Source organism: Salmo salar, chromosome ssa18 (genome assembly GCF_905237065.1).
Source record: "Salmo salar chromosome ssa18, Ssal_v3.1, whole genome shotgun sequence".
NCBI lineage: Eukaryota > Metazoa > Chordata > Actinopteri > Salmoniformes > Salmonidae > Salmo > Salmo salar.
This window is the reverse complement of record NC_059459.1, coordinates 68,701,318-68,723,759: the sequence shown is the minus strand read 5'-3', so window position 1 is coordinate 68,723,759 and position 22,442 is coordinate 68,701,318. Positions and strand designations below refer to the sequence as shown.

At 43.3% G+C, this 22,442-nt stretch overlaps 1 protein-coding gene and 4 non-coding genes across 5 annotated transcripts; 3 read left to right on the top strand and 2 right to left on the bottom strand.

The window, feature by feature from the left end:
• Positions 1-5,296: 5,296 nt before the first annotated feature.
• trnav-uac (transfer RNA valine (anticodon UAC)) lies at positions 5,297-5,369 on the top strand. Its single transcript has one exon. It is a non-coding gene; the product is annotated as a tRNA-Val (tRNA).
• A 3,761-nt stretch (positions 5,370-9,130) lies between these two features.
• LOC123728747 (uncharacterized) lies at positions 9,131-12,351 on the bottom strand. The gene is made up of 6 exons (XM_045701429.1): positions 12,180-12,351; positions 11,903-11,967; positions 11,622-11,750; positions 10,315-10,384; positions 9,893-10,057; positions 9,131-9,538 (listed from the first exon to the last, which is right to left on the bottom strand). The coding sequence occupies exons 1-6, from the start codon at positions 12,210-12,212 to the stop codon at positions 9,266-9,268; spliced, it is 735 nt and encodes a 244-aa protein (XP_045557385.1). The 5' UTR covers positions 12,213-12,351; the 3' UTR covers positions 9,131-9,265.
• Positions 12,352-15,622: 3,271 nt separating this feature from the next.
• trnav-uac (transfer RNA valine (anticodon UAC)) lies at positions 15,623-15,695 on the top strand. Its single transcript has one exon. It is a non-coding gene; the product is annotated as a tRNA-Val (tRNA).
• Positions 15,696-17,704: 2,009 nt separating this feature from the next.
• Positions 17,705-17,777, top strand: trnak-cuu (transfer RNA lysine (anticodon CUU)). Its single transcript has one exon. It is a non-coding gene; the product is annotated as a tRNA-Lys (tRNA).
• Positions 17,778-18,114: 337 nt separating this feature from the next.
• Positions 18,115-18,187, bottom strand: trnak-cuu (transfer RNA lysine (anticodon CUU)). The gene has a single exon. It is a non-coding gene; the product is annotated as a tRNA-Lys (tRNA).
• Positions 18,188-22,442: the final 4,255 nt, after the last annotated feature.

Genomic DNA, 22,442 nt, shown 5'->3' with positions numbered 1-22,442 from the left:
GTAAGATATCATTTAATTGCCCGGCCCTAGCAGTCATACATATATAATAGGACCATTATTCTGCATTGTGAATTGATGTGGAATTGTTCGATTTTTTTCTTATCGTATTAACGAAAAAACTATACAAAACATGTCTGTTTTTTATCCATGTGTCACATCCCCATTCCTTACTATATAGCCCACCTGCTGATCGTTTATATCGATTGTTCAGATTCCCCAGTAGCAATAATTTAGGTACTTCGCTTTAAACAATCGGTGTATATGCATATTTTTTTATATAGTCAAAGCGGGAAGAAAAGAAAAGTTCACTCTGTAAAAACTTCCAAACTGTCTAAAAAACCTTTCGATTTTGAAAAAGGGTTGAAATCCAAAGTTGTGCTATATATTCATTGGCTATGTCATAACACATGTTTAAAGATAAATATTACTCGCTCAAACACTTTGAATTGCCTAAATTACTTAGTGGGTGATGGTGATTTCCGATCAAAAGTGTGGAGACAAAAAGCAAACGTTGCCCCCCTTATCTGATAGTGGGGTGGTAGATGCCCAGTTTCCCTTATGGCTCAGCTCAGGTGCCTACATACACCATAGACATATACACTGAGTATACCAAACATTAGGAACACCTAATATTGAGTTGCAATATTGAGTTGCTAAATTTCTATGTTCCCAAGAACAACATTTAAAAAATGTGCAAGTCAGTTAGGAACAAATACTTATTTACAATGACTGCCTAGGAGCAGTGGGTTAACTGCCTTGTTCAGGGGCAGAATGACAGATTTTTACCTTGTCAGCTCAGGAATTCAATCGAGTAACCTTTCAGTTACTGGCCCAACGCTCTAACCACTAGGCTACCTGCCGCCCCAATGTTCAAGTAACTTCAGTCGTTATAGTTCCGAATATTTAATGCAATGTGGGGTCAAAAATGTCATAAAACACAAAACCGTTAAAGCTGCAATATGTAACTTTTTGGGCGACTTGACCAAATTCACTTAGGAATGGGATTTATAAATCTGTCATTCTCATTGAAAGCAAGTCTAAGAAGCTGTAGATCTGTTTGTGCGCTATTTCTATGCTTCCGTTCTTAAGTTTCTGCGTCTTTTACTTTCGGTTTTGTACACCACCTTAAAACAGCAGAAAATACAATCTTTTTTGTCATTGATAACATATTTCACATCGGTTTAGATGGTACAATGATTCTCTACACTCTGAGTGCTTGTTTTGTCACAAACTGAAATTAGGCAAATTATTAGACTTTTAGCAAACAGGAAATGGAGGAGCGATTTCTGCACATTGGACATTTAAGTAACACCGAACAAAAATATAAACGGTAAATGTTTCATGAGCTGAAATGAAATATCCCAGAAATGTTCCAGATGCACAAAACGCTTATTTCTCTCAAATTTTGTGCACATCTGTTTAGTGAGCATTTCCCCTTTGCCAAGATAATCCTTCCACCTGACAGGTGTGGCTTATCAAGAAGCTGATGAAAACAGCATGGTCATTGCATAGGTGCACATTGTGCTGGAGACAATAAAAGGCCACTCTAAAATGTGATGTCACAGATGTCTCAAGTTTTGAGGGAGTGTGCAATTGGCATGCTGACTGCAGGAATGCCCACCAGAGCTGTTGCCAGAGAAAGTAATGTTAATTTCTCTACCAAAAGCGGCCTCCAATGTCGTTTTAGAGAATTTGGCAGTACGTCCAACCGGCCTCATGATCCTGGTTTCAACTGTACCAGGCACCTGGCAGACAGCATGTATGGCATCGTGTAGGCGAGCGGTTTGCTGATGTCAACGTTGTGAACAGAGTGCCCCGTGGTGGTGGTGGGGTTATGGTATGGGCAGGCATAAACTGCGGACAATGAACACGATTGCATTTTATCGATGGCAATTTGAATGCACAGAGATACCGTGACGAGATCCTGAGGCCAATTGTCGTGCCATTCATCCACCTCCATCACCTCATGTTTCAGCATAATGCACAACCTCATGTTGCAAGGATCTGTACACATGTCACCCATTGAGCTTGTATGGAATGCTCTGGATCAACCTGTACGACAGCGTGTTCCAGCTCCTGCCAATATCCAGGAACTTCGCACAACCATTGAAAAGGAGTCTGCCATCATTCCACAGGCCACAATCAACAGCCTGATCAACTCCATGCAAAGGAGATGTGTCGCGCTGCATGAGGCAAATGGTGGTCACACCAGATACTGATTGGTTTTCTGATCCACGCCCCTACATTTTTTAAAAGTTATCTGTGAACAACAGATGCATATCTGTATTCCCAGGCGTGAAATCAATAGATTTGTCACGCCCTGACCTGAGAGAGACGTTTTTCTCTGTTTGGTTAGGTCAGGGTGTGACATGGGGTGGGCATTCTATGTTTTCTATTTCTTTGTGTTTAGCCGAGTATGGTTCCTAATCAGAGACAGCTGTCTATCGTTGTCTCTGATTGGGAATCATACTTAGGCAGCCCTTTTTCCCACCTTCTGTTGTGGGATCTTGTTTTTGTACAGCTCAGTAAAGCCTGCAGAACGTGAAGTTTGTTTTCCTTTGTTTGTTGTTTTGATTTAGTGTTCTGAGTTATAATAAACATTAATCATGAGCACTTACCACGCTGCACCTTGGTCTCCTCCTTACGACGATCGTCACAAGATTAGGGCCTAATAAATCCATTTCAATTCGTTCACTGATTTCCTTATATGAACTGTAACTAAGTAAAATTGTTGAAATTGTTGCATGTTGTGTTTTATTTTTGTTCAGTATATTTACAACATAAAACTTGCATAGGTAAATACCTTTTTTTTCTTTCTGATAACCATATGGGTGGTGATGTCACTTCATTACTGTAAGTATTGAACACAGCAATACTTTGTGTTAGGTTAATTTAATGGGTCTAGGCAACGGGTTTCCACAGAAAATGTGAGGTATGGTGTGGTATCAAATCCTAGATTCCATTGCCTGCTTTCTGCCCTTGAGCAATGCACTTTACCCCCCACAACAACTGCTCCACTGGTACCCAGTTTGGCAGCCCCCTGCTCCAACCTCTCCAGCCTGTGTATTTATGTGTCTTTCAGAGGGGTTGGATTAATGCGGAAGTCAGATTTCAGTTGGCCCTTGTCTGTATTTGACGAATAAAGTAATCTTAATCTTAAAAGATAAATACCATTGTAAACATGCTGCATTGTTAAGGGGTTCTTCCCTGCCTTTTGACATCCATTTTCCAGCAGAACTGCGATTTTCTCCCGAGGGAACACCTCTATATCCAGGGTCTTTCCTGCACATTTCACATAGACGTTGAACTTGTCCACATCCTCAATGTTATCATTAACCTTAATGAAAAGGGCATACATAAATATTTAATACAATTATGTGGCATTATTTTATATTTTATAGTATGAATAATACAATAAAATATAAATATTTTCTCCAAACGATTTCAGGGCGCATATGTGGCTATTCTGTGTTGAGCAGGTAACAAGTAAATAGTTTCTCCTATATACTTAATTTAGAGTTATTAATGTAACTTTAGTTGTTTTACAAATGTTGGGATAGATGTTTAGATTTGTAATACATTGTAAGGCAGCTTGATGCGACTAAAGACAATTAAAAAAAAAAAGTAACTAGAAAGGCATGAGATCTTCTTTGTTATTTGCGCAGGCTGTACACACTCCAATAGTCTCTCATTCACAATTTGACAAGCACTTGATAATGCCTTGAATTCCATGGCAGCATCCCCTTTGTGGCTGTATTGCACCATAAAAAGATCCTTGCCTTTTGCGGCCCCAGAATGCTGTGTTGTGCCCTTCTTCCTGATTGTGCTGCGCAATCCAAAGCGCCTCTCACTCACATGGCTCTCTGTAACATGATCGGGTCTTTCCACAAGCCACAAGTCAGACACATCAGGGACGCAACAACGCTTGTCCTTATCCAATTCCGAGGTGCATATTGAAGATATTGGAAGAACTGTCCAAAATTACTTTTCATCAGCCAACAAGATGAGTAGGCCTAACGAACAGCAAAAGCACTAGCCTATGTCAATCTACTATCCCCATAGTAGATTGTGAGGTAAGAAATATAATTTGCCCTAGGTCATAGATTTTAGCTGATTAATTATGAAGTAAGTTTCACAGTTTCGCTGCACAGGTTTTAGTGGACATTGGAAGTCTGGTCTAGGCCTACAGCTAGGGAACCATTGTAGGCCCATAAGCCCAACATTTGACTTTAGCCTAGTTTGCGGTTATAATCCTAATGATTTTTTTGCATTTATTTACCTTCCAGCTTTATACGAGTTAGACTAATGATAATCTTGTAGAATAAGCACCTAACAATTTTCCCAAGTCAGCATATATACCCGTTTTATTTTTAAAAGCAAATTGACATGCATAGAATGGCACAACATATTACATGAAAAGTTATTTGTGTGTTTGTTACAACTCTGTGGTAATGGTGTGTAGTGTGTAATGGTTTTTTTCAGTACTGAGCAATTTTCAGGTCTGCTGAGCGCAAACTTGAATGCTGTGAAAGTTCTGTGCAACTTCCGGCGTGCATTTACTGTGAACACTAAGGCTGTACCTACTTTACGTTGGTTTTAACAGTGGCTATTTGACCATAATGTAGGCCTACCGGAGTGACCTACCATCAAAAACAATGGAGAAAATGCATCCCATAACATTTTAACATGGAAAATAGCTGTTCTATCTTTCAGCCTACCGTAGCAGCCAATGTGTGGTGTTCAATGTAGGCCTACGTTCCATGCAGGGCTTGACATTAACCTGTTTATCTATTTGTCCTTCAGACAAGGAGTTGGCTGAAAATGTTGTTTAATGCAAAACCAGTTTACCCCTGGTTGGGACCCACTATTATACATCATTGGTTATGATCAAGTAGACGCTTATATACTGGTTGGTCAGTGATGCCGCAATAAAATAATGATGGAGTCGTGTATCTTATCTCATTTAGTGTTATCATAAAGATAAATATGAATGTTATATATTCTGCTTTCTTCAGCCATGATAGCATATACAGTAACAATAAGTAACACGTTGACTTATTCTTCACAGGCACGACGAATAAGGTGTACTGAGCTTCCTCTTCGTATTTTGTAGTGTTTCACTGTTTTGCTCTTATTCAGAATTTCCCCTGCAAACAAGACATCCCCAAGTCAACATCAGCATCACACCAAACAACAACAAAATCCATATCACATATAGATAATTGGCGTACTGCTTTGAAGCATAAAGGATGTGTAATATGATTCCATTCTGAGCGTGGTGGCAGTGTATCTATGTGGTTCCATAGTGTAGTGGTTATCACGTCTGCTTTACACACAGAAGGTCCTGGGTTCGAGCCCCAGTAGAACCATTCTTTTGGCGGCAGGCAGCTAGCGGTTATAGAGGTGAGCCATCAACCGGAGGGTTGCCAGTTTGTATCTTTGGTCTGACAGGAAATATCTGTCTAACACCATGCCCAATCCGGACGCGCGTGTGCGCGAATAGATTTTGTTCTCCCACACTAAACGCGATCACGACACGCAGCTTGAAATATCAAAATGTGTTTAGTTAGGATTCGTGCGGGATTGTTCTATGTTACGTGTGGTAGGGGTTGTAATTATTTAACGTAGTTGCTTTTGCTACGTATCGTTTAGGCATTAGGGTTGCCGGGCTGTGCCCCGTCTGTCTTTTAGAGTGGAGCTTCCCTCTCGTCATTTGACTTTTGTGCACCCTGCCTTATATGTGGATTTTGCCCCTTGGCAGTATCAAATTACGTTTGTTCAAACGGACCTCAGTCTCCTGCGCCTGACTCATCCTCCAAGTGTTCTATCTGCCTGTGACAGAATCCCGCACCAAAATATGGAGTCAGCAGGAGCCGAAGCACCTTCAATGGAAGAACAAGTCTCCCAACATGCCAGCCTCCTCCACCGACTGGGCACGGCCATGGACCAGGTGCTGGCCCGTTTGGAGAGCAGGGAGAGAGTCGCTATCTCACCCCCACCAGTGCCAAGTCATCACCCTGCGCCCCTACCGGCACCCACCGAACCCAGTACAAGCGGGATCCGGATCATGGCTCCCAGGGAGTTTGATGGGACGGCCACCGGGTGCAATGGGACGGCCACCGGCCCTCTCCCTCCGATGAAGAGAGGGTGAGCGTCCTCGTCTCGTGCCTCACGGGTAGAGCCCTGGAATGGGCCAACGCCGTCTGGGAGGGCCCAGACTCAGCTAAGGACGACTACCCAGAGTTCACCCGCCGCTTCCGGGCGGTATTCGATCATCCACCGAAGGGCAAGGCGGCGGGTGAGCGATTATTTCACCTGAGGCAGGAGATGAGGAGCGCTCAGGACTTTGCCCTGGAGTTCCGGACTCTAGCCGCCGGATCGGGGTGGAATGAGCGGGCCCTGATTGACCACTACAGGTGTAGTCCACGTGAGGACGTCCACCGGGAGCTGGCTTGCCGGAACCATACAACCACCCTGGACCAGCTGATTGATTTGTCCATCAGGCTGTACAACCTGCTGGCTGCCCGGGGACGTTCCAGTCGGGGCCTGTTCATTCCACCTCCCAGCCCTCCTACTCTAACGCCCATGGAGATAGGAGGGGCTGCTGCTAGGAGGACCGGAGGGGGGCCTCTCCTGCACCCACAGGGGTCGTAGAGGACACACTGCGGACCGGTGCTGGAGAGGTCCTCCCGGGAATTCAGATGGCAGGCAGAGCACCACATCGACCCCCCAGGTGAGTCAGCACCAGCCACACCTAGAGCCCCCTGTCGACCACATGTACGCCTCCGTTTTCCTGAGTTTTCCCCTCACTCCCAGTATAAGGCACTAGTCGATTCAGGCGCAGCTGGGAGCTTTATGGACCGTAGGGTCGCTGATAAGTTAGGGATTCTCCTGGTTAAACTGGACCAACCCTTCCCCGTGCACGCTCTAGATAGTCGACCACTAGGGTCTAGCCAAGTGAGGGAGGTAACAGTGCCACTAGTCATGGTGACGCGGGGGGGTCATGAGGAACGTATCAGCCTGTTCCTTATTGATTCCCCGGCGTTTCCGGCGTCTCCACCGTGCACATTCCCTCTGAATATGCCGATTTGGCTATCGCCTTCAGTAAAACGAAGGCGACTCAATTACCCCCTCATCGACGAGGGGATTGTGTGATAAACCTCCAGGCTGGCGCAGCCTTTCCTAGGAGTCACGTGTATCCTCTGTCTCAGGAGGAGACAGCGGCTATGGAGACATATGTCGCTGAATCCTTGAGACAGGGATACATTCGGCCGTCCACGTCACCCGTCTCCTCGAGCTTCTTTTTTGTGAAGAAGGAGGGAGGTTTGCACCCGTGCATTGATTATAGAGGTCTAAATTCCATCACGGTGGGTTTCAGTTACCCGCTACCTCTCATTGCTACGGCAGTGGAGTCTTTGCACGGGGCGCGCTTCTTCACTAAACTAGATCTCAGGAGCGCGTATAACCTGGTGCGTATCCGAGATGGAGACGAGTGGAAAACCGCATTTAGTACCACATCTGGCCATTATGAGTACCTCGTCATGCCGTACGGGTTAAAGAATGCTCCCGCCGTTTTCCAATCCTTTGTAGACGAGGTTCTCAGAGACCTGCTCGGTCAGGGTGTGGTGGTGTACATCGATGACATTCTGATCTACTCCGCCACACGCGCCGAGCATGTGTCTCTGGTGCGCAAAGTGCTTGGGCGGCTGCTGGAGCATGACCTGTACGTCAAGGCTGAGAAATGTGAGTTTTCCAAACGATTCGTCTCTTTTCTGCGATATCGTATTTCCACCAACGGGGTGGTGATGGAATGTGATCGCGTTACAGCCGTGCGTAATTGGCCGACTCCAAGAACGGTGAAGGAGGTGCAGCGGTTCTTGGGGTTTGCTAATTACTACCGGAGGTTTATCCGGGGCTTTGGTCAGGTGGCAGCTCCTATTACCTCACTGATGAAGGGGGGCCCGGTGCGGCTGCGGTGGTCGGCCGAGGCGGACAGGGCCTTTAGTCGTCTGAAGGCTCTGTTTACCGACGCGCCGGTGCTGGCGCATCCGGACCCCTCTTTGCCATTCATAGTGGAGGTGGACGCGTCCGAGGCTGGAGTAGGAGCGGTGTTGTCGCAGCGCTCGGGCGCGCCGCCGAAGCTTCGCCCATGTGCTTTTTTTTCTAAGAAGCTGAGTCTGGCGGAGCGCAACTATGATGTGGGGGACCGGGAGCTGTTGGCCATGGTCAAGGCTCTGAAAGTGTGGAGACATTGGCTTGAGGGGGCACGACACCCTTTCCTCATCTGGACCGATCATCGTAACCTGGAGTACATTCGGGCAGCGAGGAGACTTAATCAACGGCAGGCCAGGTGGGCCATATTCTTTACAAGGTTTTGTTTCACCTTGTCGTACATTCCAGGTTCCCGGAACCAGAAGGCCGACGCACTGTCTCGTCTCCACGACACCGAGGAGCGGACCATCGATCCTACTCCCATACTTCCTGTCTGGTGGCACCAGTGGTTTGGGAGGTGGATGCGGACATCGAGCGGGCGGGGCAGTCAGAACCCACTCCACCTCAGTGTCCTGCGAGCCGGAAGTACGTTCTGCTCGAGGTTCGTGATCGTCTGATCCGGTGGTCGCACACTCTACCCTCCTCGGGTCATCCTGAGATGGAACGGACAGTGCAGGCCTTGAGAGGGAAGTACTGGTGGCCCACTTTGGTTAAGGATGTCAGGTGCTATGTCTCTTCCTGTTCGGTGTGCGCCCAGTGTAAGGCTCCTAGGCACCTGCCGCGAGGGAAACTACAGCCCCTCCCCGTTCCACAGCGACCGTGGTCCCACCTGTTGGTGGATTTCCTTACGGATCTCCCGCCTTCCCAGGGGAACACCACGATCCTAGTCGTTGTGGATCGGTTCTCTAAGTCCTGTCGTCTGATCCCTTTGCCCGGTCTTCCTACGGCCCTACAGACCGTGGAGGCCCTGTTTACGCATGTCTTCCGGCACTACGGGGTGCCCGAGGACATCGTCTCTGATCGGGGTCCCCAGTTCACATCTAGGGTGTGGAAGGCGTTTATGGAGAGGCTGGGGGTCTCGGTCAGTTTGACTTCGGGTTTCCACCCCGAGAGTAATGGGCAGGTGGAACGCATCAATCAGGATGTGGGCAGGTTCCTGCGGTCCTATTGCCAGGACCGGCCGGGGGAGTGGGCGAGGTTCGTGCCATGGGCTGAGATGGCGCAGAACTCTCTGCGTCATTCCTCTACTAACCTGTCGCCTTTCCAGGTGGTGTTAGGTTACCAGCCGGTCCTGGTGCCATGGCATCAGAGCCAGACGCAGGCTCCTGCGGTGGAGGAATTGGTCCAGCGCTCGAGGGAGACCTGGAGTGCTTTCCAGGAGTGCCTGAAACAAGCTATAGGACGGCACAAGGAGAGCGCTGACCGCCGCCGCAGTGAGGCCCCCGTATTCAAACCAGGGGATAGAGTCTAGCTCTCGACCCGGAACTTGTCCCTCCGCCTGCCCTGCCGGAAGCTGGGTCCGCGATTTGTGGGGCCATTCAAAGTCCTGAGGAGAATAAACGAGGTGTGTTATAGGTTACAACTTCCTTCATATTACCGTATTAACCCATCGTTTCATGTGTCGTTTCAACGTTTCAACGGGTTTCCACAAAAGAAAATTGAGTTAGTGTGGTATCAAGTCCTAGATGCCATTGCCTGCTTTCCACCCTTGAGCATTGCACTTAACCCACCACAACAACTGCTACACTGGTACCCAGTGTGGCAGCCCCCTGCTTCAACCTCTCCAGCCTGTGTATTTATGTGTCTTTCAGAGGGGTTGGATTAATGCGGAAGTCAGATTTCAGTTGGCCCTTGTGTGAAATTGACGAATAAAGTAATCTTAATCTTAAAAGATAAATACCATTGTAAACAAGCGCATTGTTAAGGGGTTCTTCCCTGCCTTTTGACATCCATTTTCCAGCAGAACTGCGATTTTCTCCAGAGGGAACACCTCTATATCCAGGGTCTTTCCTGCACATTTCACATAGACGTTTAACTTGTCCACATCCTCAATGTTATCATCAGCCTAAATGAAAAGGGCATACGTAAGTATTTAATAACAAGAAAAAAATTGAAGGACTGAATCATTTTTAAAAGGTTAATATAATTTGGGGATAGCCACCCACTATTTAGTCATATAAAAATAGTAAACCCATAACAATATTTTTTGTACAAATATTTATCCAACCAGCTGCTTTGATCAGGGGGGAAACCCCACTCCCATCAACACCATTTCCATGAGTTGGTCTTTGTTTCAGTCAAGTAAAAGTTAGAGGTAGTTACACCAAAGGCACTTGGGGATCCCGCCAGGATATTCCCTGTGTTAGTCTTATCACCTCGTTGCCCTGGTGACCTGGGTGGACAGAAACCAATGTTCACTTGTCAAAGTGAAAGTGAAAGAGAGTCTATAAGGCTTAAACTAGAGTATTTCAGTCACACACAGGTCAAATCTAATTTTATTGGTCACATACACATGGTTAGCAGATGTTAATGCAAGTGTAGCGTAATGCTTGTGCTTCTTGTTCCGACTATGCAGTAATATCTAACAAGTAATCTAACAAATTCAAAACAACTACCTAATACACACAAATGTAAAGGGATGAATAAGAATATATAAATATATATATATATATATATATATATATATATATATATGGATGAGCGATGGTGTGCGGCATAGGCAATATGCAGTAGATGGTATAGAATACAGTATATACATATGAGATGAGTAATGTAGGATATGTCAACATTATTAAAGTGGCGTTATTTAAAGTGACTACCGTAAATTCCGGACTATAAGCCGCAACTTTTTTCCCACGCTTTGAACCTCGCAGCTTAAACAATGATGCGGCTAATATGGATTTTTCCCGCTTTCAATTTTTTTCTCTCCAAAAAAACACATTCTGTGACGTGCTCAGTTTTTTGGCGGCATGAAGCTTTCATTAGACCAATGAAATTGCCGAACGGGTTAAGATCAAACAACTTTTTTGTTTACTGTTTAGAATAAATCGAGCGCTCTCAAACTTCCCATCATTCTGATTACGGTGGTCATTTTGTCACCCTCATCATGGCAAAGACACGGAGAAATGCATATGATGCAGCTTTCAAGTTGAAGGCGATTGATCTGGCTGTTGGAAAAGGAAATAGAGCTGCTGCACGGGAGCTTGGTCTTAATGAGTCGATGATAAGACGTTGGAAACAGCAGCGTGAGGAATTGACTCAGTACAAAAAGACAACTAAAGCTTACTGCTAATTATTTTTTTTTTGTTACAAGCCGTGTTTCGTTAGAGCCTGTGTAAAGTTCATTTGTTTCAATGTACCGGTAGGCACCTGAGGCTTATAGACATGTGCGGCTTATTTATGTTCAAAATCAAATTAAAAAAATTCTGTGGGTGCGGCTTATATTCAGGTGCGCTTAATAGTCCGGAAATTACGGTAGTGATACCTTTATTAAGTCCATTTATTTTAGTGGCCAGACATTGAGTGTATGTTGGCAGCAGCCTCTCCATGTTAGTGATTGCTGTTTAACAGTCTGATGGCCTTGAGATGGAAGCTGTTTTTCGGTCTCGGATATTAATGATTGCCCTCACCTGTTTGTAACCTGTGTTGTACACTTTGTGTTTTCATTGGATTGTCCCGCCTCTCTGTCTGAACTCTCGGATTGAGGTTCAACATCGAAATCACCTGTCTTTGCCTTATCACATTGTTGCCCTGGTGACCTGGGTGGAGATAAGGGAAGTTTAATTTTTGTGACAATCAAAGCTAGACAAACAGAGAAGGACGCTTATACTTTGGGATTTAGGCTAGGTAACAGTATGTACTGTAGAGTCATTTGATTGACTAGAAAGAGAGTGAGGGAGACTAGGCTCACCTGTCCGTAACCAATGTGTCCTGAGTGGTCTCACTTTGAGGGACAACTGTGGTTTCCTCTGAATACTGTGACAAAACAGACAATAGTTACTTCACTAATTGGTGACAAGTTAGTCATATTTCCTCATGTATCTCTTTATGAAAAGCAACAAATCATTAATTTCAATGTAAATCTTTATGCATTTCCAGATTCAATCCTACAGCCTAGTTGCCTCCAGAAATGATCTAAGAGCAGAATAAACAAGGTAAGAATAGTGAAATGTAAGTTACTTACTTACCTCTGGGTAGAAATAACTGTAGATTGCTCCCATCTTGTAAATGTAAGTTTGTCTGTCTATAGCTTCTTCTGAGTTGAGTGTCGTGTGCTGCCTCTACCTATTAAATAGTTGAGCCCTTCCCCTTTTTCAGTTGACAGTATAGTTTACTTTCACTTTGTATCTGGAGATAAAACAAGTGAACTCAGTCGGGGTCTCAACTAGGGCTGTGGCGGTCACAAATTCATCATCCGGTGATTGTCAAGCAAAAGACTTTCAGTCTCACAGTAATTGACCGTTAAATAACAAACACATTTAGCATCTCCTGGCTCCCACACATAGCCAACAAGCCATTTTAAAAAGTCGAATAAATAAATCCATGTAATATATCCTACACCTTAACAATAAATCCATTATTTATTTTAGACGGGTCTAAAGAAGCATGAAGTGAAGAAAATGTACCCTTTCAGAAGAAAAGGATAGCATGCTTTTAGGATAGCATACTTTTAATTGTCCTGATGTGACTATACCAATGGCTTTGGGCCACACTAGTTCATTTAGCTGACAACATTTTCTTATAATTCTGTGGCATTATTTTATATTTTATAGTATGAAGAATACATTAGAACAAAGCTGAATAAAATGTAAATATTTTCTCCAAACGATTTGAGTGCGCACATGTGGCTTTTCTGTGTTGAGCAGTTAACAAATAAATAGTTACTCCTATATACTTAATTTAGAGTTATTAATGTAACTTTAGTTGTTTTACAAATGTTGGGATAGATGTTTAGATTTGTAATACATTGTAAGGCAGCTTGATGCGACTAAAGACAATTAAAAAAAAAAAGTAACTAGAAAGGCATGAGATCTTTGTTATTTGCGCAGGCTGTACACACTCCAATAGTCTCTCATTCACAATTTGACAAGCACTTGATAATGCCTTGAATTCCATGGCGGCATCCCCTTTGTGGCTGTATTGCACCCTAAAAAGATCCTTGCCTTTTGCGGCCCCAGAATGCTGTGTTGTGCCCTTCTTCCTGAGTGTGCTGCGCAATCCAAAGCGCCTCTCACTCACATGGCTCTCTGTAACATGATCGGGTCTTTCCACAAGCCACAAGTCAGACACATCAGGGTTGCGCTTATCCAATTCCGAGGTGCATATTGAAAATATTGGAAGAACTGTCCACAATTACTTTTCGTCAGCCAACAAGATGAGAAGGCCTAACGAACAGCAAAAGCACTACCCTATGTCAATCTACTATCCCCCATAGTACAAATGTCGATCTATTCTGTGCGAGAAATAAATATTCCAAACATAGTCTGGGACAGTTGTGGGATGTGATTAATACAACCACTAGCATCAGAACGTTAAGCTTAAAATGTTGATAAACTATTAGGCTATTTCTTGACATAAGTGCAGCACTGCGCACATGGTAGTAGGCTATAAGCTTGAATGTTCACTTAGTGGAAAACACCATTATCAAAAGTGACCGCAAATGCAATTATGCATGTAATGCGTTTATTATAAAGGGGCATTTTTATGGTGAAAATTATCTTCCCCAAACTTGAAACTCACGCGCTGCTTAAATATGCCAGTTAGGCTCTACACCCCTTGTAAAGCGGATTCATGTGCTTAATTTTAAGAAGTTATTTGGCCACTTTAGTTGTGATACAAACCTTATAAAACATATAGGCCTATGGGCAGGGCTACATAAGGTGTGAGACTATGACAACGAAAAAGTTTGGGGAAAAATAGGCATTGTTTCTTATGCTGGGTATCATTAACAAGTGATAATATATCATTCACAAGTAATAGGCTAATATTGTCACCCATCAGACTATTCTTGATTTAATCTTGTCTTTACATTTACTAAATATATGTATGACATTCTATTTTATTTAGAATGGACCCTGATCATGCACCTGTATTGAAACGGACAGCGGAAAAAATACATGTAATCTATGCACATAAATAGGGAATTGTAGATAACTAAATAGCTGACTCATTTTGAAATTGAAACAATAAAACAATTGTATAGCCTAATTGAATTCATGTTTTAATGTGCTTCTGGTCATAGAGAATCACGTTTTTAAGTTTATGACTCACTAGAAATTGCCTAGGCAGCAGGCCTTTTTTTCGCTCACCATTTCGGGTCTCGGTAAGTGTGCCATATTCACCATGTGGATGTTCATACAACGTTTGGAATTTATGAGGTAAGAAATATAATTTGCCCTAGGTCATAGATTTTAGCTTGTTAATTATGAAGTAAGTTTCACAGTTTCGCTGCACAGGTTTTAGTGGACATTGGAAGTCTGGTCTAGGCTGTTAGATTCGGGGTAAACTTTGAACGTTGAGATATTAAAGACATGATAGATCAGACACACACAAGTTGGTGGTTGAAGATATCCCTCTAGAGGTGTGGGGGCTGTGCTTTGGCAAAGTGGGTGGGGTTATATCCTTCCTGTTTGGCCCTGTCCGGGGGTATCGTCGGATGGGGCCACAGTGTCTCCTGACCCCTCCTGTCTCAGCCTCCAGTATTTATGCTGCAGTAGTTTATGTGTCTGGGGGCTAGGGTCAGTCTGTTATATCTGGAGTATTTCTCCTGTCTTATCCGGTGTCCTGTGTGAATTTAAGTATGCTCTCTCTAATTCTCTCTTTCTCTCTTTCTCTCTCTCGGAGGACCTGAGCCCTAGGACCATGCATCAGGACTACCTGACATGATGACTCCTTGCTGTCCCCAGTCCACCTGGCCGTGCTGCTGCTCCAGATTCAACTGTTCTGCCTGCGGCTATGGAACCCTGACCTGTTCACCGAACATGCTACCTGTCCCAGACCTGCTGTTTTCAACTCTCTAGAGACAGCAGGAGCGGTAGAGATACTCTCAATGATCGGCTATGAAAAGCCAACTGACATTTACTCTTGAGGTGCTGACTTGTTGCACCCTCGACAACTGTGATTATTATAATTTGACCATGCTGGTCATTTATGAACATTTGAACATCTTGGCCATATTCTGTTATAATCTCCACCCGGCACAGCCAGAAGAGGACTGGCCACCCCTCATAGCCTGGTTCCTCTCTAGGTTTCTTCCTAAGTTTTGTCCTTTCTATGGAGTTTTTCATAGCCACCGTGCTTCTACACCTGCTTTGCTTGCTGTTTGGGGTTCTAGGCTGGGTTTCTGTACAATAAGTACTTAACAATAATAACAATACTTAACCCGTTGTCTTATTCTTCACAGGCACGACGAATAAAGTTGACTGAGCTTCCTCTTCGTATTTTGTAGGGTTTCACTGTTTTGCTCTTATTCAGAATTTCCCCTGCAAACAAGACATCACCAAGTCAACATCAGCATCACACCAAACAACAACAAAATCCATATGACATATAGATAATTGGCGTACTGCTTTGAAGCATAAAGGATGTGTATTATGATTCCATTCTGAGCGTGGTGGCAGGGTATCAATGTGGTTCCATAGTGTAGTGGTTATCACGTCTGCTTTACACGCAGAAGGTCCTGGGTTCGAGCCCCAGTAGAACCACGCTTTTGGCGGCAGGCAGCTAGCGGTTAGAGAGGTGAGCCAGCAACCGAAAGGTTGCCAGTTTGTATCTTTGGTCTGACAGGAAATATCTGTCTAACACCATGCCCAAACCGGACGCACATGTGCGCGAATAGATTTTGTCCCCCCACACCAAACGCGATCCTGACACAGTTTGAAACATCAAAACAAACTGAACCAATTATATTAATTTAGGGACCGGTCGAAAAGCATTAAACATGTATGGCAATTTAGCTAGCTAGTTTGCAGTTGCTAGCTTATTTTTCCTATTTAGCTAGGCTGCTTGTTGTTGCTAGCTAATTTGTCCTGGGATATAAACTTTTAGTTGTTATTTTTACCTGAAATGCACAAGGTCCTCTACTCTGACAATTAATCCACACATAAAACGGTCAACCGAATCTATTCTAGTCATCTCTCCTCCTTCCAGGCTTTTTCTTCTTTAGACTTTATATGGCAATTGGCATCTAACTTTCATAATAAGGTGTATTACCACAACCGACCGACCTCAGTTCATCTTTCAATCACCCACGTGTGTATAACCAATGAGGAGCTGGCACGTGGGTATATGCTTCTAAAAGCCAATGAGAAGATGGGAGAGGCAGGACTTGCAGCGCATTCTGCACCACAAATAGAAGCAACTTCTATTTTAGCGCTTGGCAACGCAGACGCTCATTGGCGTGCGCAGTGTGGGTGCAATGATTGAATAACATGTATGTGTACATGTATTTTGCGACGCGAGCGTTGTGGTCAGCATGTAAGTGAGCTGGCAACACTTTTTTTGTACACTTTTTTTGTAAAAGATCAGATAATGATAGTATTCTATGTAACATAAGTGAATATAATGGCATAATATAACGTTACTGTAAGACAAAAAACACAGCATTTTTCTCTTGTGTGGTCATAACTCAACAGCGTGCGCCGCTGGGAAAATACACAGAGGCTATGCTGCAGTTTAACACCATTTGCTAAAAAAAATTTAAACAACAGTGTAGACAACTTCTAAACAACACTGTAGACAACTTCTGAACAACACTGTAGGCTACTTCTAAACAACACTGTAGGCTACTTCTAAACAACACTGTAGGCTACTTCTAAGCAACACTATAGGCTACTTCTAAACAACACTGTAGGCTACTTCTAAGCAACACTGTAGGCTACTTCTCAACAACACTGTAGTCTACTTCTCAACAACACTGTAGTCTACTTCTCAACAACACTGTAGTCTACTTCTCAACAACACTGTAGGCTACTTCTAAACAACACTGTAGTCTCCTTCTCAACAACACTGTAGGCTACTTCTAAACAACAAGCAATGCTCACAGAAAAGCAAAACAAGGTAAGTCGAACCAAATTTTGCTAGGTTTAGTCTCTCAGGCCATCCTGTCAAACCCATCATGTTTTACGCTGAGTGGTTATCAAAATGAAGAAAGCTGGAAAGATTTTTGAAATAGATTGAGGAACTATTGTAATTATCAATGGATTTAAAAACAGACTTTGTTTACTTGCTGTTTAAGGTGGAGAAAACATTACTTTGAGAAGCTCCACTGATTAGTGGTGGTTTGTAGGCACATTGATATGCCTACATTTGCAAGCAGGCCAGGTAGCCTATAGGCCTGCGTCTATGCTTGCGCGTCCTTATTCAACATTGACAGGAGCGCTCCAAACAAAAGACAATGGCTAAAATTACAAAACTCGTAAATGGAATGAAATAAACCAAAACTTGCTTCTCACAAGTGTAGCATAGGTTGTGCACTCTGCAAGCAATGTGTCCACTCCGACAATGATAACGGAAATACTGGAATAATACTATTGAATGCATTAAAATAATTTTGCCGTGGGTCTGAGAGAAAATTGTACACATTTTGCCATTGTTTATGCCTTGTTCTTATGCTATGCTGAATAACTGAAACATTATTTTAACAATAACATTTTGAGAATTTTAGATGTACTTCTTGGCATCGTATAAGGTTCTTTCTCTATCTCTATGAGTTGCCCGGCTAGCTCAGTCGGTAGAGCATGAGACTCTTAATCTCAGGGTCGTGGGTTCGAGCCCCACGTTGGGCGCACTTCCTCTTTTTGCGCTTCTAACCTCGCTGTGCTCATAGACGTAAAAACAAGTTGTAGCACACCTCCTCCAGGGATCAGTATTTTATTTCTTAATTGAATTATTTATTTCAAAATTATCTAGGAACTTTTGAAGTCGGAGTAAGGCTAAATATGATTTAAAAAATACTATTCAAATATAATTATTATTGATTTTGTAATAGTATTATATGTATAATAGTATTTTTTTTACCTTGATTATTTAGTGAACAAATTAATAGGTATTAAATTCCATGGCTGCAAAATGTTGAGATTATTGCTGGGGAGGTTGCGAAACCGCTTTCTAATCAAAATGATGCGCCCAACGTGGGGCTCGAACCCACGACCCTGAGATTAAGAGTCTCATGCTCTACCGACTGAGCTAGCCGGGCATTGTATGCGCTCGTTAAGACCCTCCCTTTGTATGCCTGCTATTTCCCCAACCCCTCACTTCCTCGTGAAGCGTGAGCGCTTTCTCAGAAACAAAATACTTTATTTTAGCTATGGTAATATTCCTCTCTGTTGTAGGATTAATTGTGAATTCATTGCAAAAAATCAAATTTTTCAACAGTATTCTGTTTGAAAGTCTATATAGCGTTTTCAAAAGGGGGCTACTCTCTGTTCATCATATATGCTTAGTCACTTTAACCATATCTACATGTACATACTACCTCAACCAGCCTGACTAACCGGTGTCTGTATGTAGCCTCGCTACTTTTATAGCCTCGCTACTGTATATAGCCTGTCTTTTTACTGTTGTTTTATTTCTTTACTTACCTATTGTTCACCTAATACCTTTTTGCACTATTGGTTAAGAGCCTGTAAGTAAGCAGTTCACTGTAAGGTCTACACCTGTTGTATTCGGCACACGTGACAAATAAACTTGGATTTGATTTGAAAGCAAAGGCCTGTGGTTTTATTACTGTATATCTCGACCCGTTTTGTTAGGAAAATATAAATCTGGCTCAAAGGACCATATTTTTGTATATAGATAAGCATCCTTCTCGAAGGACCATATACATCATCAATATATATTAACAGTGGTGGAAAAAGAACCCAATTGTCATACTTGAGTAAAAGTAAAGATGCTTTAAAAGAAAATGACTCAAGTAAAAGTTACTCCAGTAGTAAAATCTAAACGTTTTTGGTTTTAAATGTACTTGAGTATCAAAAGTAAAAGTGTAAATCATTTAAAATGTGTTATATTAAGCAAACCAAACAACACGATTATCTTATTTTTTAATTTACAGAGAGCCAGGGGCACGGTTCACCACTCAGCCACAATTTACAAACAAATCATTTGTGTTTAGTGAGTCTGCCAGATAAGAGGCAGTAGGGATGACCCGGGATGTTCTCTTGATAAGTGCGTGAATTGCACGATTTTCCTGTCCTGCTAAGCATTCAAAATGTAACGACTTCTTATGGGTGTCAGGGAAAATGTATGGAGTAAAAAGTACATTATTCTCTTTAGAAATGTAGTGAAGTAAAAGTAGTCCAAAAATATGATTAGTTAAGTACAGATACCCCAAAAAAACGACTTAAGAATTACTTTAAAGTATTTTTACTTAAGTGACTTTACACCACTGTATATTAATCTGGCTCGACGGACTATATCAATATATATATATATATATATATATATATATATATATATACACAGTGCTCAAAAAAATAAAGGGAACACTTAAACAACACAATGTAACTCCAAGTCAATCACACTTCTGTGAAATCAAACTGTCCATTTAGGAAGCAACACTGATTGACAATAAATTTCACATGCTGTTGTGCAAATGGAATAGACAACAGGTGGAAATTATAGGCAATTAGCAAGACACCCCCAATAAAGGAGTGGTTCTGCAGGTGGGGACCACAGACCACTTCTCAGTTCCTATGCTTCCTGGCTGATGTTTTGGTCACTTTTGAATGCTGGCGGTGCTTTCACTCTAGTGGTAGCATGAGACGGAGTCTACAACCCACACAAGTGGCTCAGGTAGTGAAGCTCATCCAGGATGGCACATCAATGCGAGCTGTGGCAAGAAGGTTTGCTGTGTCTGTCAGCGTAGTGTCCAGAGCATGGAGGCGCTACCAGGAGACAGGCCAGTACATCAGGAGACGTGGAGAAGGCCGTAGGAGGGCAACAACCCAGCAGCAGGTCCGCTATCTCCGCCTTTGTGCAAGGAGAAGCAGGAGAAGCACTGCCAGAGCCCTGCAAAATGACCTCCAGCAGGCCACAAATGTGCATGTGTCTGATCAAACGGTCAGAAACAGACTCAATGAGGGTGGTATGAGGGCCCGACGTCCACAGGTAGGGGTTGTGCTTACAGCCCAACACCGTGCAGGACGTTTGGCATTTGCCAGAGAACACCAAGATTGGCAAATTCGCCACTGGCGCCCTGTGCTCTTCACAGATGAAAGCAGGTTCACACTGAGCACGTGACAGACGTGACAGAGTCTGGAGACGCCGTGGAGAACGTTCTGCTGCCTGCAACATCCTCCAGCATGACCGGTTTGGCGTTGGGTCAGTCATGGTGTGGGGTGGGGTGGGTGGCATTTCTTTGGGGGGCCGCACAGCCCTCCATGTGCTCGCCAGAGGTAGCCTGACTGCCATTAGGTACCGAGATGAGATCCTCAGACCCCTTGTGAGACCATATGCTGGTTCAGTTGGCCCTGGGTTCCTCCTAATGCAAGACAATGCTAGACCTCATGTGGCTGGAGTGTGTCAGCAGTTCCTACAAGAGGAAAGGCATTGATCCTATGGACTGGCCCGCCCGTTCCCCAGACCTGAATCCAATTGAGCACATCTGGGACATCATGTCTCGCTCCATCCACCAACGCCACATTGCACCACAGACTGTCCAAGAGTTGGCGGATGCTTTAGTCCAGGTCTGGGAGGAGATCCCTCAGGAGACCATCCGCCACCTCATCAGGAGCATGCCCAGGCGTTGTAGGGAGGTCATACAGGCACGTGGAGGCCACACACACTACTGAGCCTCATTTTGACTTGTTTTAAGGACATTACATCAAAGTTGGATCAGCCTGTAGTGTGGTTTTCCACTTTAATTTTGAGTGTGACTCCAAATCCAGACCTCCATGGGTTGATAAATTGGATTTCCATTGATTATTTTTGTGTGATTTTGTTGTCAGCACATTCAACTATGTAAAGAAAAAAGTATTTAATAAGATTATTTCTTTCATTCAGATCGAGGATGTGTTGTTTAAGTGTTCCCTTTATTTTTTTGATCAGTATATATATATATATATATATATATATATATATATATATATATATATATTTAACGGCAGTACATCATTACTTTAAGAAGCGAAGGTCAGTCAATCTGGAAAATTTCAACAACTTTGAACGTTTCTTCAAGCGCAGTCGCAAAAACCATCAAGCGCAATGATGAAACTGGCTCTCATGAGGACCGCCACAGGAAAGGAAGACCCAGAGTTTGCTCTGCTGCGGAGAAAAAAGTTCATTCGAAAGTTACCAGCCTCAGAAATTGCAGCCCAAATAAATGCTTCACAGAGTTCAAGTAACAGACACATCTCAACATCAACTGTTCAGAAGAGACTACGTGAATCAGGCCTTCATGGTCGAATTGCTGTAAAACAAAAACATTACTAAAGGACACCAATAATATGAAGAGACTTGCTTGGGCCAAGAAACACGAGCAATGGCCATTAGATTGTTGGAAATCTGTCTTTTGGTCTGACTCCAAATTTGAGATTTTTGGTTCCAACCGCTCTGTCTTTGTGAGACGCGGAGTAGGTGAACGCATGATCTCCGCGTGTGTGATTCCCACCGTGAAGCAAGGAGGAGGTGTGATGGTGTGGGGATGCTTTGCTGGTGACACTGTTGGTGATTTTATTTAGAATTCAAGGCACACTTAACCAGCATTGCTACCACAGTATTCTGCAGCGATACGCCATCCCATCTGGTTTGCGCTTAGTGGGACTATCATTTGTTTTTCAACAGGACAATGACCCAACACACCTCCAGGCTGTGTAAGGGCTATTTGACCAAGAAGGAGAGTGATGGAGTGCTGCATCAAATGACCTGGCCTCCACAATCACCTGATTGAGAGAGTTTGGGATGAGTTGGACCGCAGAGTGAAGGAAAAGCAGCCAACAAGTGCTCAGCATTTGTGGGAACTCCTTCAAGACTGTTGAAAAGCATTCCAGGTGCAGCTGGTGGAGAGAATGCCAAGAGTGTGCAAAGCTGTCATCAAGACAAAGGGTGGCTACTTTGAAGAATATAAAATATATTTTTATTTCTTTAACACTTTTTAGTTACTACAAGATACCATGTGTTATTTTATAGTTTTGATGTCTTCACTTTTATTCTACAATGTAGAAAATAGTAAAAAATCTAGAAGAAAAAAACCTTGAATGAGTAGGTGTGTCCCAACTTTTGACTGGTTCTGGATATGTGTATGTATGTCTATATTAATCTGGTTTGAGGAACAATAAATTCAGAATCTATTATCCACTCTTGTTACTGCTAGAACTTCTTTTCATTTTCAGCAACCCCCATTATGATAAATCACTGTATATCACCTTGTATAACTTTGAGAAAATTCTAATGAATGTATTTTGTCTCGTTGTTTAAAGTGTGCGCAGGACTTGTTTATAGGAAAATGTTGG

What these genes read in the sequence shown, in the direction of transcription:
- LOC123728747 (XM_045701429.1), bottom strand. Translation starts at nt 12,212, where the DNA reads ATGGGAGCAATCTACAGTTATTTCTACCCAGAG. An exon ending in GATCCCCAAGTGCCTTTGGT is followed by an intron (nt 10,058 to 10,314) that starts GTAACTACCTCT and finishes CTTTTCATTTAG; the next exon opens with GCTGATGATAACATTGAGGA. An exon ending in CAATGCGCTTGTTTACAATG is followed by an intron (nt 9,539 to 9,892) that starts GTATTTATCTTT and finishes TATTCTCCTCAG; the next exon opens with GACTTTGAATGGCCCCACAA.